Here is a 16,358-nt window from a genome sequence, read left to right as displayed (position 1 = left end):
TGGCAGCGCTATGCTCCCTTCTAAGGCTCTAGGGAAGAATCCTTCCTGCCCTCTTCCAGCTTTTGGTAGCTGCTGACATCACTTGGCTAGTGGCCACGTTGCTGCAGTCTCTACCTCTGTCTTCACACTGCCTCTGTGTGTGTGTGTGTGTGTGTGTGTGTGTAATCTCCCTCTGCTGTCTCATAAGTACATTTGTGATTGCATTTAGGGCCTACCCAGATAATCCAAAATGATTTCAAAATTCTTAACTCAATCGTATCTATAGACTTGTTTTCCCTGTAAATTAATATTCACATGTTCTAGGGATTAGGATGTGGATATCTTTTGGAGGTGGTATTTTTCATCCCACCACAGGCCTCATTGCTCATTTTTTTTTTTTTTTTTTTTTTTTTTTTTTTTGCGGTACGCGGGCCTCTCACTGCTGTGGCCTCTCCCGTTGCGGAGCACAGGCTCCGGACGCGCAGGCCCAGCGGCCACGGCTCACGGGCCCAGCTGCTCCGCGGCACGTGGGATCTTCCTGGACCGGGGCACGAACCCGCGTCCCCTTCATCGGCAGGCGGACTCCCAACCACTGCGCCACCAGGGAAGCCCCTCATGCTCATTTTCAAGGTTCAAGATGGTGTCAGCCCATCTCTGTAGGCCCTTAGGACCTCACTAAGAAGTTTGTGTATACCACTTAACTTGTATTTTAAGTCAGCCAAGCCCAAAGACACTCTTCAAATTTGGTGACAATTTGTCCAGCTATTTTCATGTGCTGTAATAAAGAAGTATAAATAAGAAAGAGAGACAAGAAAAAGAAGAAATAAAGTTTTTAAAAGTCACTAATAAAATGGCCCTTATGTTTTTAAACCCTGATCATGTGCTTATTTCATGACTACAGTGGTCTATTTTGAAAGGGTTTGGCCAGAGAAAACCATAATTCAAAAAGACACATGCACCCCAATGTTCATTGCAGCACTATTTACAATAGCCAGGTAATGGAAGCAGCCTAAGTGTCCATTGACAGATGAATGGATAAAGAAGATGTACATATATACAACGGAATATTACTCAGCCATAAAAAGGAATGAAATTGGATCATTTGCAGAAATGTGGATGGACCTAAAGACTGTCATACAGAAGTAAGTCAGAAAGAGAAAAACAAACATCGTATATTAACGCATATATGTGTAATCTTGAAAAATGGTACAGATGAACCGGTCTGCAAGGCAGAAATAGAGACACAGATGTAGAGAACAAACGTATGGACACCAAGGAGGGAAAGCGGGGGTGGGTGATGGTGGTGGTATGAATTGGGAGATTAGGATTGATACATACACACTAATATGTATAAAATAGATAACTAATAAGAACCTGCTGTATAAAATAAAATAAAATCCAACCATTACCAAAAAAAAAAAAAAAAAAAACAAAGAAAGGGTTTGGTAAAGCTGTGGCCTTCTACTGACAGCTCTACTAATGAGTCCAGTTTAACTTAAAGAAAAGCAGCAATTCAGACCAAGAACCAAGAAACATTGACCTAAATTGCCTTAGTTCAAAATCGAAAGAAACCAGGAGTAGGCAGAACATCTACTTCTAAAAGGGCCTAGCACAGATATTTCCCACTCTGAGAAAGGAGCGGTTCCTAGAGCAGCCGCACGCAGACACAGTTGCACTGGAAGTTTTGCTGTGGGCAAGTTTGTTTGTGGTCCCAACTTCACTTCAAACTGAGTAATTTTTAACAAGTTAACTTTTCTGTGTCTCAGTTGTCATAAGAAGCAACTTCCAAGCAACATACTCAATAACATCAACACATCTTCTGGAGCCATAACCTTACATGTCTTTTTCTGGTGCATATCTGTCTGGTATTCCTTCGGGGCTATACAAGTATTATACCTGAAAAGGCAAATAAGAAAAAATCCATTCTCACCCACTCCCATTTCATTTTTCTCTGTCCAGTGCAACCTCCAATTGAAGTGGGTTCTTCTGGCGGGGGGTGGGGGGGAGCAAGCAAGGACCAGTAGAGTATCTTAATGAGTTTAATTCTGAGGCTGTTGTTAGTAACCACTACCAAGAGCAAAACAGTTTTTCTAAGGAGATAGTACATATTAAATGAGAGAAATACCCTCCAGTTCTCAGAACTAAACCTGTGTTTCTGCATATCTCCTTCTATAAAGGAAGTGGTTTCTTTTCTAATGAACTATAGCTACTTTAGTATCCTGAAACCAGGGTGGGTCCAGCTTCTCTAAAATGGATGAAGAAATGTTAAATCAAGCCAGATGACAGGGCCTGGAGGGGGAAATGATCTTGTGCAACACGCTAGATTTAAATTCTGCTTTTGCTGTTAATAAAAGCAAGAAGGGGAAGAAGCAAAGAAAGAGCAAAGGCAAGAGGAAACAGTTTCCCGGGGTGCTGAGTTCTTCAGGTTTTCAATTCCTTTTGACCCTCCGGGTTTTGACTTCATTCCCGCATTTACGTCTATTAAGTGGAAATGGAATGAGAAGTCCGTGGGACACACTGATATTAACCAGGAAAAATGATTTGTTGAAAAATGAGGATAGGATGAAAGGATAAGATGTCTTTAGTTACGAGATAACACGGATGGCAGGAGCTACTCACCATTCAGTGCTGACCATAGCTGCCTCGGCCTGCGTACAGCCGTGTTGGAGTCTGGAGATCCTGACTTGGAACTTTCCACTCCACTGTACATACAGCTGAGCACTCTTATTTTTTTTTTCACACACACACACACACACACACTGTATTTTATTTTTACAAGAGATAAATAAACTGACACCAAGCATTGTAAATGGATGACCACAACAAAAGCAACAATGTTGCAGTTACCAAACACGAAACACACTCATACTATGTCATAATATTGACATTCAGTCCAGGAATCCTCCACTGTAACAGCTCCTTTACTTTGCAGTGAAAATTGATTTGTATATTTTTTGCCTCTGAGTCCTTGTGGGATTTTTTTTTTTAATTCAAACAGAAAGTCACGAGAATTATAATCATCCTCATCAGTTCATTCAGTCCCATGTAATTATTTTTTCATCTTGATCTTTTGTTAAAACTTTTATGAATTCATCAGTTTTCCATTAGAGTTCTGAAAATGCTTATTCATTCAGTTCAGCAGTATAGTCAGTTACCAGAAACCTGTACTTGTCAGAGTCTTTTCCATGAATTCCTTGAAGATGAAACCCTTTTATAGGAACATATTTGCAAAAGCATCAGAGTAAACCCAGAACTGTCTGTAAATGACAAAAGACTTAAAAATGACCACGGTTAAAAATTTGATGAAAGTTCATAATAATGCAATTGACAAGGAAATTTAGTTATTTCTGAGATATACATTTTACGAGCACTCTTTTTTAATAGTGCTCCTGAGGGCTCCAGAGCACACCAGAAGAAAAGGCAGCGAACAGAGTTGTTCCAAAGCAGCCATTAGTTTTTCTTCCTGCTACCTACCCAGACGCTCAGAATAACTCTGCGCTGTTCGCAGTGAGACACCATGGACAGCTCTTCAGGCGCTGCCCTGCTGCCCAGCGTGCTGTCCCGAAGCCTCCCCCCAGCCAGTTAGGCGGGGGAGGCAGGGGGTGGTCCTGATACCCTTCTTGGTCACCTATCAATACCCAGCCCCCAAAGCTTTTCCCCTGAGTCCCTCCCCGTGGTTGGTAAGCTCTGAAAAGCCCACGCGAGGGGCCCGGGGAGGCCGCATCCTCCCTCTCCCAGCATCCTCAGCGGTGGGACCTGCAGCTGCAGCTTGGGGAACACGCCGCCCGAGGAGAAGGTCGCTGCCCGTGGAGGCGGCTGGCAGCTCACGGTTACCTGGCCAGCCGGGAAGCCCAGAAGGGGCGGGACCTCCCCCCGACGTCCCGCCCTTCCCCGCGAGGGGCGGGCCTTCCTCCCCCGGCCGCTGCGCCATGCGGAAGAGATGGGCCTGCTGGAGCGGAAGTGACGCTTCGGGCGGCTGTGGCGGCGGCGGCGGCGGCGGCGGCTGCGGAAGAAGGGGGAGGAGGAGCCGGAGGAAGAGGTGAGCCGGCCGGCTGGTGGGGGGGGGGGGCGGGGAGCGGCAGCGGCCAGACGCACCGGCTGCGGGGCGCGCGGGCCGGCGCTTCCTGAAGCAGTCTCCACCTCCGCAGCCTGGGCGGGAGCGGTGAGCGGCGACCGCGGGCAGCCAGGTACTGGAGGGCAGGCGGGGTGGTTGGGAGACCACCGGTTGTGCGGGGCGCCGCGTCGGGCGGGGAGCAGAGGTGACAGCGGCTGTCAGCCTGCCCGCGGGGAAGGCACCGAGTCAGTTTGGGCGCCTGGTCATCTCTTCTGGCGTATAATGGAGGGATCGGGCTGCTCCGCACTCATGTCCCCCTGGGAAGGAGCCGCTCTCCGGGCGGTCGACTGTCGGGAAACCCCGAGGAGCCTCGGTCCGGTCCGTGTCCCGACTCGTGACTCTTCCCGGGTGGCCATTCATATCCACTGGCTGCTGCCTGCGGACCCCTCAGCCGGCGGTGCCCTGGCGCTGGGCTGGAGGCGGCGGTAGCCCGTACCGCTGCTCTTGCCCTTCACCGCCGCCCCCGGGAGAGCCCGTTGTGTCGGATAATCCTTTCCTCTTATCTCGCCCCCTAAGGCGCTTTGAATCAGCCTTGTTAACCTTCCTTCGCACCTACCTCTTCTTGCCCCGCAGAGGATCGGCTTGAAGTTTCCGAATCGTTTCCCTTTCAACGTAGTTGACAAATTCTGAAGCAGGAAGCTGATAAACAACTCCGAGCGAAATACGCTCAAAATGTTTCCTTTTGGTAAACATTAAGTAAAGGGGAAACTCATCTTCACCAAACCGTTCATGGACTTGGAGTGATAAAACCCTGCCTTGCCTTGCTGTGAGAATTGGCAGCTTTTCCTCTTGCTTTTCGGTAAAATTAAGTGACGACTTATCTTTTGGAATCAACCATTCTCTCCCCAAGCTCCCCCCCCTTTTTTTTTTACCACCCCACCCCCCCATCAGAACCTGGCAGGGAGGGACTTCTGGATGCCTTGCAGTCCTTTGCTGCAGAAGGAAACATTAGCTTCATTTGCTTTGCTTTGCTTGGTTTTCACAGGGCTGCCTCGGAAGAAAGGAGAATGGCGTTCAGCAAAGGATTTCGGATCTATCACAAATTGGATCCTCCACCTTTCAGCCTCATAGTGGAAACTAGGCATAAGGAAGAATGTCTCATGTTCGAGTCTGGGGCTGTAGCTGTGCTCTGTAAGTCATCTCTCACAGCCCAGCTGATCAGGGTCTGTTTTGCTTGAAATAATTCAGCTTCAACCATTTTTTAAAGAAGACTCTGATATGCTTTTATTTCCTTTTAACCAGACCTTATTTTCTTTAAAACTTTTATTTTCTTTTCTTCCCCCACTGCAGGTTTTTGTTGGGGCTGGGGAAGATGCAGGTTTGGGTACAGATTTTTGCTTTCTTGGGTTCTTCTGCTGCTTCTCAAAGTAAATCTTTCTTTCCAAAAAATTATCGTTGCAGTGTATAGCATATCACATAAACCTGTAAGATGGCTTGCTTGACATTTTGGCTGTAATGAACAGCATTTCTTATATGTCAGTTGTAGTAATGGACTATAAGTATTTATTTAATATTGTTGGAGGATTTTATGGTGAGGTGCTTACATTTTCATTAAGAGGATTGTAAACAACCTTCAAAATTTCATGTAAGGTAGGTGATTGATTTCATATTGTTTAAGAAACTACTTTGATAGTTTATTTTAAAGAAAAGGACTACTGCACCACAAGAAAAATAGTAGATTAGTAAGGCTTGGGTTATTTTGTGGGCCGATGGATGAAATTAAAACGAAAAAGATTAATTTGAACATTACACTTGGTAATATAAGATTTTGTCTGGTAACCTCAATTTAGGATTATTTCAAATGTGACTGTGTTGTCAGAGGCTCTCTAGTGGTAACGACTTGTTCTATATTATGCTTTTGCTATGTAGGATCAGTTTAGTTATTGGTCATATTTTTAAAAATTAAAAATACCATTTGAAAGGCATACTTACAACTGTAAGCCCCTAAATATTTTGAACTGTTAAACTTTCTCCATATTCAGTAGTGAAGGGCAGGAGACCCTAATCTCTGCATACAGAATACTAACGTACAGAATATTAATATCAGTTAAACCTGATTGATCTTAATTCTCTGAAATAGCAAAATTTTATGCTGATTGGGGAAAAGGATAGTGACATAATGAAAAATCTTAAGCAGAGAACAATGTATAAGAAATATGTATTTTTTGGTACATGTGGTAACATGGTTTGAGTGAACAGGAAGAGACTATATGTGTTCTAAGAAACAAGTGTTAGTAATATGGGTTATATTCAGTCAGACTTAATTCATTTACTGATACATTGTTATTTATGCTTAAATCAACTAAAATATTACTTGCTACAATATTAATTTTGCAAAGCATGTTTCTTCATACTACAAATATTATTCTTATACTGATGAATTCTATCTAGATAAAACTATCTGTGGGGGAAAAAGGTTTGTTTCAGCATGTGAAACCCTTTTCAGCTGCTTGTGTGTTTTGGTGATTTCCTAATTTGTCTAAATTCTAAATGTTTCTCTAATTGTGATTACTGGTAATAATGGGAAGTCAAATTTTCAGCTACAAAGTTTGTATTACCTATAGTTATTAGGGTTATTGCTATACTTTACTCCAAGGTCAGGAAGCTTAAGGATAATCCTACTTCCAAACCTCCAGCAGTCCTCTCTTTTATGCCAAATAATGGTTTAAAAAAACAAAACAAAACAAAACAACTTCCCAAACCATTCTTTTGGCATTAACATTCATTTTAAGGAAAAGAATCTTAAAAACATTGTCTTAACTATTTATTAACTCTTTTTATTTTCATTAGATTTAGACTATATAAGTAATTCTTTTCAGGAGAAAAAAACTGTGAATGTTGCCTCTCTCCGTAAAGCTAGCATAAATGGATATATAATCTCTTGGGTATGTCATTAGCTTTTCTACTAATTAGCTTTTCTATGTCAGTAGCTTTTCTACTGTAAACTTTCATATTTAAAACATTAATATTTAAGAGCTAACAGACCTTTTTATAACTTATTTGACGTGTAAAATTAATTTGACATTCAGGTCAGAATGATACCAAGGTGTGTATTGTGCTGTAGAATGTTCATTTTTAAAACCTTCACATTTTGTCAGTGCCTGTTGTATTCAGGGGGCTGTGCTTGTAAAATACTGAGATGTTCTGTTTATCTTCACCAATCTCAGACCTTTGAATTTCGATGCATCTTGCATATTAATCTACCAGAAGAATCTCCTAAAATCATTTTTGATATTAAACCCAAATGTAACCCTATTTTTCAATAAGATTCAGTTCAGACTCCTCAGCCTGTCAATCAAGGCCTGCCATCATTTGGTGCCACCCTGTTGGTTCAGTGTTGATCTCCTTTAAGGGAGACTGGTGTTTCCTCAGTGCTCTCCCAAAGTAGCGTGCTTTTTCCAACCATCATCATGCTGTCCCTCTTCCTCCAAGACTGCTAGAATGCTTTTTTCTGCCTTTCCAGTCGAAGCCTGTCAGTTCCAGCTTGAGTCTTCTTCCTTAATGAGAATCTGCCCCTCCAGCTCACTCTTGTCTCTTCCTTCCCTTCATTTTGTGGAACTTAGTCTGTATCACAAGATGAATGCTTTTTATATGCTGCTTTTGTTGTTCTCTACATGCTTGTATGCAGGTGTTTTTCTTGAACGTACATGGTGAGAGTGACCCTAGCAGGACTCAGTTTCACGTACCCAAAGTTTGTGACTTCTACAGGCTTCAGTTGCCTGGGTTTAACGTTCAAACAATTAGACAGCTTAGGCAATACATATCGTTAAGGACTGACAGTCACTTAATTTTCTTGGCTTAGGCCAGAAGTGTCATGAGATAACCAATATGAAATGTCATTTTTCCTATTAGCACATATTAAAAAATAGGGTGCGAGTGAAAATAAACTCAGCTCATGGGTCCTCTTAGGACCCAAGTATCCACTAATTAATCAAGCCTTAGAATTCTGTCTTAATGTTGATAAAGATGTTAAATCAGTCATGATGCTATGACTTAATCAATCAATGAATCAGTGATTTTCAGCCCTGTGTGCACATTATAATTCCCTGGGAAGGTTTTTACAAATACTGATGCCTGGCTCCAGCCCCCCAGAGATTCTGGTATAATTAGATTGGGATGACCATTTCTGAGCATGGTTTATATAGGCCTTTCTATGATAGATTATGGCATAACTTTTTTGGCTCGCAGACGCTATCCAAAATAACCATGTTTCCAGAATTTCAGTGCTGTTACTGTCTACTGTGGGGTCCGTAATGAGTTTCCTTGAAACCCTCAGCCTGAACCAAGTGCTGATGCTCCCATAGCGCTTTTAGTCTAGTGCTTTTCACAGAACCTGGAACTGTGTTCAGGTTTCTGCATCTGGATGCTTCACTCCTTGAGGAAAAGGCCCGGGGTCTCAGTAATCTTTGTATCCCTAGTGCTTAGTTCAGTGTCTTACTCATATTGCAGAATAAATGATTATTAAATAAATGGCATGGGGGGAAGACTAACCTAATGTAGATTATAGTATTCTATGTTTGTAGTGCAGTATTCTGTGTTTGAAAGTGTGGTACCTTTTCATATAAAATTTATTTTCTGTCTTCTAAAGAATTGCTGTTTGACCGAACTGCTGATGTGAAACACATATGTTACACATTGTTTGGATTTGTTACTGAAAAATTCTCTTGGAAATAACTATTAACCACATCATTAAGGTTTTTCTGAAATGCCAATTAAAATGTGTGTGATGAATGTTCTTCATAACTACCATAAGTACTGTTAACAGTTTGTTTTAAAATTACTTTTCTTGAGATGGAAAATAATTTTATTGATTTCTTTCATTGCATTTATTTATTTAAAGAAACCTTTGGACTTCCCTGGCAGTCCAGTGGTTAAGACTCCACACTTCCACTGCATGGGGCATGGGTTTGATCCCTGGTTGGGGAACTAAGATCCCATATGCCTCAAGGCACGGCCAAAAGTGAAAAAAATAATAATAACAAAATAAAAATTAAAAAAACCTTCTGAAACGTTCTTAGATAATAGTTAATATTATTTTTAGTCACATGCCCATTTTCAGTGTTACTCATTTTTGAAAATTACTAGTCCAGAAAAATGTTCAGTTGAACCAAAAATTTGATGTCTGTGGAGCAGTGACTCAGTGTAGCAAGTGGACTCTCTGTGACTGGTATACTGCGTCTGAACCAGCATAAGCACAAGAGTGATGGTCAGCAAGTTGTAACACTACACCCTTCTTCTTGGAAACTAATTTTTTTAAAAAATTTATTTATTTTTGGCTGCGTTGGGTCTTCGTTTCTGCGCGAGGGCTTTCTCCAGTTGTGGCAAGCAGGGGCCACTCTTCATCGCGGTGCACGGGCCTCTCACTATCGTGGCCTCTCTTGTTGCGGAGCACAGGCTCCAGACGCGCAGGCTCAGTAGTTGTGGCTCACGGGCCTAGTTGCTCCGCAGCATGTGGGATCTTCCCAGACCAGGGCTCGAACCCGTGTCCCCTGCATTGGCAGGCGGATTCTCAACCACTGCGCCACCAGGGAAGCCCGAAACTAATTTTTTAAGAGATAAAGGAAGACATCTGTCAGTTTTGTGTTGAGTTCAGTTTTCCTCCACTTTGTACAGTTAGACACATGAAAAGACCATCACAGGGGACGGACAAGTAGCCAGTCAGACAGATACATGCTTTAAATTCACAGGCTATCTCATTATTTTACAACCCATCTCATGCTTTAGTAAAGGTAAATAATTTGCTTTATAATTGTATTCTAAATAGAAGATGGAGTAAAGGGAAGGTCAGCACATCGGAAATGGAGGATGATGTGCGGGTCACATAGATAGTGAGCGTAACATCTGTATTAAACGTAAGAGAGAAGTTTATAAAGGGCATTGGCAATAAACTCTTTGTTGCAGCCGTTTTCCAAGTAATGTAAATACTTTTTCCTGTGATTATGTATAGCCTTGGAATGGCGCCTTTTAACTAACCCATATGTGTTTGATTTTCAATGGTTTTTTAATATTCAAATGTATATATGGTGCTCACTTTTAGGATCCGCAGTGTTGCCCATTTATGCTGCATGGCTGTATCATAGCCTTCCTAGTTGTGTGTGGTTGGTTGACCCTCTGGGTATACAAATGTTAGTCTGAGTGGCGTCTTACTCATTTGTTCATAAGTGAATGATTGTGCATGTGTTGTATGTCATAGTATGTCGTCACATAAAAGGGAGGGAGCAAATAACCATTACATTAAAATAATGTTGGACCAAATGACTTACTTGCTCTAAACAGTTTCCTGTACCCCTTAACCTGTCTTCAGAAGTTGCATAGAGTTACCATAGTGTGTAAATTAAATATTGTGAAGTTATGGATCACCTGTTTAAAAGACGGGGATGTACGGTGTTGATGTAAACTCCTAACTCTTAAAATGAGAGCTTTCGTTCTTTTGGGTGTCACATACTGGTACGGTAGAAAGGATTAATTGCGTTTATCTGTCTAGTGGTAAGATTATCTTCAGGCTTTAACTCTGGACCTGGTTTTACCCCACATTGTCCGTCTAAGTGTCTTTGTCTACCTAATTTGTTTTCTTTTATCATGGAAACCTGAGCTGTAAAACAGAGGGATAAAATTCTGGAGCTCTTTGTCACAGAATGTGAAGTGTCTTGCCTTTTCTATGAAACTGCACACGGTAAAGGAGTCATACTTGCTATTCACTGGAAGTTACTCTGCTAGTCACAGCATTAAGCCAGAGGGGCCTAAGCTTTCTCGTTTTATGGCATCCTTGGGATCTTATTAAGTTTTTAACAGCACCGGTAAGCCACCGTTCTGTTCATTAAATAGCTAGGTCCAAACAATAAATATTTATGTCCTAACAACCTTTAGTAGCTGTTTGGAAAAAATATTGCAAAGAAATTGAAAATAATTTACTTCCTTCATAAATAGCCACAGTTCCTTATTTACGGTATGGGAATGCCTGTTGAGCACTGAACAGACCTTGGCACCAGATTGAAAAGCACCACCCTCATTGCCTGTTCCACGTTGATTTTGGAGCAGTACTTGTTTTTTTTTTTAATCGCAGCAACCACTGAAAACCCAGCTTCGCTAAGATCTGATGTCTGATGTCATAAAGGAACATACTGCTATCAAATGTTAAAACTCTGAACTACCCCAAGCTAATAGTTTGGGCAGTGTCCAGCATGTGTTGAATATCTCCGTGTTTCTTTCCATTTAAAATATCCCTCGTCTCTCCTGAGAGTTTGCTGAAGTGTCCCAGAGCATCTCAGCATACAGTTTAGACTGGCATTAGACGTGCTTTATTTCATTTAATCCTGTGGGTTGTACTTTTATCCACACTTCGCAGATGTGGAAACTGAGGCTTGGAGAGATTAAATAACTTCTCTAATGACATAGTCTTACCATTTGCTTTTTCGCTCTAATTATTATTTATACTTTTGTTAGGGTGGTGGTTATTATTTGGGGGGGGTTGAGGAATGAAGAGCAAAAAGAAAAGAATGCCAGTAGACTTTAGAGTGAAATGGTAAGCATTTTCTAATGAGGGAAGTGTTAAACTTGCTGTGTTTTTACCTACAAACTGTTAATATCTAAGAGGGAAACATGGTTTGATTTAGCATTAGGTAATTAGAAACTTTATGTTTTAACTTTGCCAGGCCAAGTTAAATGTCAGGTTTTAGAATTTTGGATGAATGTAGTAGGTGGTGATGACAAGCAGTGTGCATAGTTTTTTGTTTGTTTTTTTTAATTGCCAAATGCTACTAGTCAGCACAATTGCCCTTTACATAAGTTGCAGTATCTTATGTCTTTTTAAGAAAAAATTTCGAGTTGAGGAAGGAAGTGCCTTTTATTTTTTTAAGAATTTTTTTTTTTTTTCTTTTTTTTTTGCGGTACGTGGGCCTCTCACTGTTGTGGCCTCTCCTGTTGCGGAGCACAGGCTCCGGACGCGCAGGCTCAGCAGCCATGGCTCACGGGCCCAGCCGCTCCGCGGCACGTGGGATCTTCCCGGACCGGGGCACGAACCCATGTCCCCTGCATCGGCAGGCGGACTCTCAACCACTGCGCCACCAGGGAAGCCCAGAAGTGCCTTTTTTATAGTTGACTTTTTCTGTGCAGAAAAATGAAATTTAGACTTGTTATATATCACTTTATGTTAGGGTTGCAAAAATTCATTTTCTTTTTGTAAATAATTTTTGGAATGTTCATATTTAATAGAAAAGAAAATAAATAGCAACTTAAATATCAACACTTAAAAAAAATCAACCTTACTTCTCTATCCTGGGCAGCAGGATTAGCCTGCTAACATAGGGCCAGTAGTCGTTCCTAAGTGCCTTCATTTCTTTACCACTTAAGTGTGCTATGAGGAAATAAAAATGAAGGCAAAAAATTTCTCTCTCACTGAACAGTAAAGCCTTGTTACGTGACTTCTTATTATATGATTTCAGGTCTCTCAGATGTTCTAAAATGTCCTTAAAATATAACTAGGCCAGGAATGTAGCAGGATACTTGCTTCTGAGCATGATGGTGTAACAGGATCTGTATTTGCCCTCCCACCTTAAATAACAACAACAACAAAAGAACAAAAAAATGTGAAACAATTTTCAGCTCTTGAACAATAGGCAGCACAAGACACTGATCCCTAAGAGAAGGGAAACAAATGAGGGGAGCCTTGCAGTCGCTGCCTTGAGAGCTTCCAGGCTACAGCAGCAGCAGGGTGAACCCAGACAAAGCCTGGCAGTCTCCCTGAGTTGAGGAGATAGAGTAGGGGCTTCGGCGAAACGCGAGCATCTAGAATTCTCAGGACTAAGTACCAGGAAAGGAATAACTGCACAGAGCTCCTGAGATGTGTAGCGGATTACACTTGAGACATCAGCTGAGTTCTGATTGGTGCCAGTGTATGAGGAAGCTATCAAGGCAGGAAAGAACCACCGAAGAGGAGCAGGCAGAAAAATTCCTGGAGCTCAGGGCTGGGAATAGTTCATGCTCCAAACAGCCAGAATGGAGAAAACTGGTAATTCTTGGGGGATTGGGTTGAGCACTCAGAGAAGGGTATATTACTTCAGTAGTGGAGCCAAGTAGCTCTAGACCACATGCTGCTCTGGTCCTGCCTGACAGAGCTTCAAAGCAAGACCCAAAGGGGTCAAACTGTTTCCAGATAATTTCCAAATAACTCAACTGTATCCCAGAATAAAGATTAAGACTGTTTATAGGAATACAAAATGTATATACATGTATCCAGCATTCAACCCTGTCAATTTCACAATGTCTGGCATTCAATTAAAAATTACCATGCATGAAAAGAAGCAGGAAGATATACCCTGTAATGAGGAGAAAAGTCAATCTGTAAAACAGATGCTCAAATTAATAAGAACATTAAAACAGCTATTATAAATATAGTCCATATGTTCAGGAACACAGGAAAGAATGAGCATGTTAAGAAGAGACATGAAAAATGTAAAGGCCCAAATCAAACTTCCAGAATTGAAAAAAAACAATGTCTGAAATGAAAAAAATACACTGATGGGGATTAATAGATTAGACTCTGCAGGATAAATGAGTGGCAAATTTGAAGACAAAATAATAGAAACAACCCAAAATGAAGCACAGAAAAGCAGACTAAAATAGATAAACAGAGCATCAGAGGGCTGTGGGACAACTTCAAGTGGCCCCATATGTATGTGCAGTTGGAATCCTAGAAGGAAGGGGGTGGAGCAGGAAAATATTTGAAGAAATAATGGCTGACAAGTTTCCAGAATTGATGAAAACTATAAATCCATGGATCCAAGAAGCTAAATGAACCCCAAGCAGAAGAACCATGAAGAGAAAGAACTACACCCAAATATGTGATCAAATTGCTTAAAACAGTGACGCAGAGAAAAATCCTAAAAACAGCCCAGGAAAGAAAAAAAAAAAAGATATACATGTAGAAGAAGGAAGATACAAATCATGATGGACTTCTTCAGAAACAGTCCAAGCCAGATGAGAAAGAGCTAGATCTTTATTTTTTTATTTTTATTTTACATAGAGCTAGATCTTTAATGTACTGAAATGGAAAAACAAACAAACAAACAAAAAAAACAGCCCTGAAACTGTCCACCTAGAATTCTGTACCCAGTCACAAACAAAGATGATGTAAAGACTTTCAGATGTTCCGAAGCTAAAAAAAATGAGCCAGTTATATGAGTAGCAATTTAAATAGTATCGCTTTTCTTTGCATCTAGCGCCAGTACATTCAGAAATTTTGAGGTTGTAAAGTCTGAATCAGTGACATTTTGTTACTTAGTTATGTTTTAACTCTAAGCTTGAAAGAGGTAGAAAGAGTGGAATAGATTAGTGCAATTGGGGTTAGTCTTGTAAGCAGAGTGCCAAAAGGAGGTATATATTTAAAAATTGCATATCATGTTTTTACTGGTGACAGTTTAAATTTGCTTGAGTTTTTTAATGGTTGTTAATAAGAATTTGTGTTTATCTTTTTCCACTAAAATAGATTTTGCAAGTGAAAGCCATCATTATTCCTCTGTAATGTTACACAATATAAGCAATGCATTCACATTGGAGTACATTTCATAGCTGATGAACTAATCAAATTACTGTGAGTACATTTGGCATTTGGAGATATGCATTAACTCTTCGTGGTCAACTGGACACCTATTTAATTACTCCCTCAGTTCAGGCTGAAAGAATTTATGCGCTCTTTATACTCCTGGATGATTTTAAGATAACTTAGTTAAAAGAAAAAATAAAAAACAAAATACTTCTTATTAAATTATTAACTAAAACATATTGAATGTTATTAAAATACTCTCTTCTTCCCTTTTATTATAGTCTTCTTACGTAACTTTAGAAAGTTTCTTTGCTTATATAAACTAGGTCTTCGCAATAAATATTTATTATGGGTTATGTTTCATTTTGTTCACTAGTCGACCGTAGGATTGCTGTTGTCTGTTGAATACCTTACTGAAAGGTAGATAAACAGCCTTTTAATATCCTGTGGACCATGTTGGAAGTATAGGCAGGATGAATCTTATTATTTGTTATTTATTTTATTTTTTAAATTAAAAAAATATATTTTATTCATTTATTTGGCTGTGCTGGGCCTTAGTTGCGGCACACGGGCTCTTCTTTGCGGCATGCGGCTCTTTCAGTTGTGGCATGCATGTGGGATCTAGTTCCCTGACCAGGGATTGAACCCAGGACCCCTGCATTGGGAGCACGGAGTCTTAACCACTGGACCATCAGGGAAGTCCTGAATCTTATTGTTAAGTAAATTCCTAGCTGGTTGTACATTAGTGCTCGTTAGTGGTCTGTCTTGGTCAACGTTGGGGATGTGACTTTGGCCTATCTTGTTTCACAATTTGATTATTTTCTTGGAGAGTGGAGTAGAAAGGTCGTTATCAGATTTGTAGATGTTGCAAAGCTGTGTGGGACCGATACAGAGCTGGGTAGAATAATTATTTATTTTGGATGGCACAGCTGAGATCCAATTTTTTTTCAAACTGAGAAAATGGATTAGAACCTACAAAATGAAAATGCCCTCCCCCTTGTTTGAGTTTTATGTCCATTCCTGAACCAACTACTGTGGCTACAGGGATATCAGGTGCTACTTGGGTTGGGCAGATGATTGGCAAAAGAAGGTAGAAATTTCTATGATTGTTTGAGTTCCCATAAAATCCCACCTGTACCGTGGCTACATAGTAAGGGAGGGTGGGCACAGGTACTGGGTCGATGGTCACCTTGACCACTGCATTCCTTCAAATCTGCTCGCCTTCAGTCTTCCTTATCTCAGGGGATTGCTTTCCATCCACCTAGCTGCTTAAACCAGAACTTAAGAATCACCCTCTACACCTCCTTCTCTCTCATTTCACACATTCACTCCATTACCAAGTACAGTCAACTCAACCTCCTAATTTCATTGAGAATCCACGCAGTTCACCATTTCAGCTGGTTCTACACCAGTCAAGCCACTGCAGTCTCTTTCATGGACCATTATAATAGCCTCCTTAAATGGTCTCGCTGCTTCCACTCCCCCTACCCACTCTTCAGTGTTCTTAAATATACAGTTTAGATCTTATTATTCCCCTGCTTAATACCCTTCAGGGGTTGGTCACTGAACTTAAAATCCAAACTCTTTAAAATGACCTGCAGTAAAATCGAGTCCATCTCCCTCTTCAGTCTTACACTGTACTGTCTGTTGGTTTCTGTGTTCCAGCCACATTGGCCCTTTTTTTTAGTTCTGAATGTATCAAATTCTCTCTGGTCTCAGGGTCTT

The 16,358-nt window shown here is 41.0% G+C and overlaps 1 protein-coding gene across 10 annotated transcripts in view; it reads left to right on the top strand.

Annotated features, from left to right (window-relative positions):
• Positions 1-3,893: 3,893 nt before the first annotated feature.
• SYNJ1 (synaptojanin 1) overlaps positions 3,894-16,358 on the top strand; it is an 89,099-nt gene continuing 76,634 nt past the window's right edge. For 7 of the 10 annotated variants that reach the window (XM_073804451.1, XM_073804450.1, XM_073804449.1 and 4 more), the window contains exons 1-2: positions 3,894-4,018; positions 5,079-5,224. In XM_073804451.1, coding sequence (XP_073660552.1) covers positions 3,909-4,018; positions 5,079-5,224 — 256 coding nt within the window. In that variant the 5' untranslated portion in view covers positions 3,894-3,908. Of the gene's footprint in view, positions 4,019-4,042; positions 4,167-4,666; positions 4,893-5,078; positions 5,225-16,358 lie in introns of those variants that run through there. The other 3 variants (XM_019922931.3, XM_019922932.3, XM_073804452.1) reach the window with 3 other exon arrangements.

Source organism: Tursiops truncatus, chromosome 4 (genome assembly GCF_011762595.2).
Source record: "Tursiops truncatus isolate mTurTru1 chromosome 4, mTurTru1.mat.Y, whole genome shotgun sequence".
Classification (NCBI taxonomy): Eukaryota; Metazoa; Chordata; class Mammalia; order Artiodactyla; family Delphinidae; genus Tursiops; species Tursiops truncatus.
This window is presented reverse-complemented; position numbering and strand designations above follow the sequence as displayed.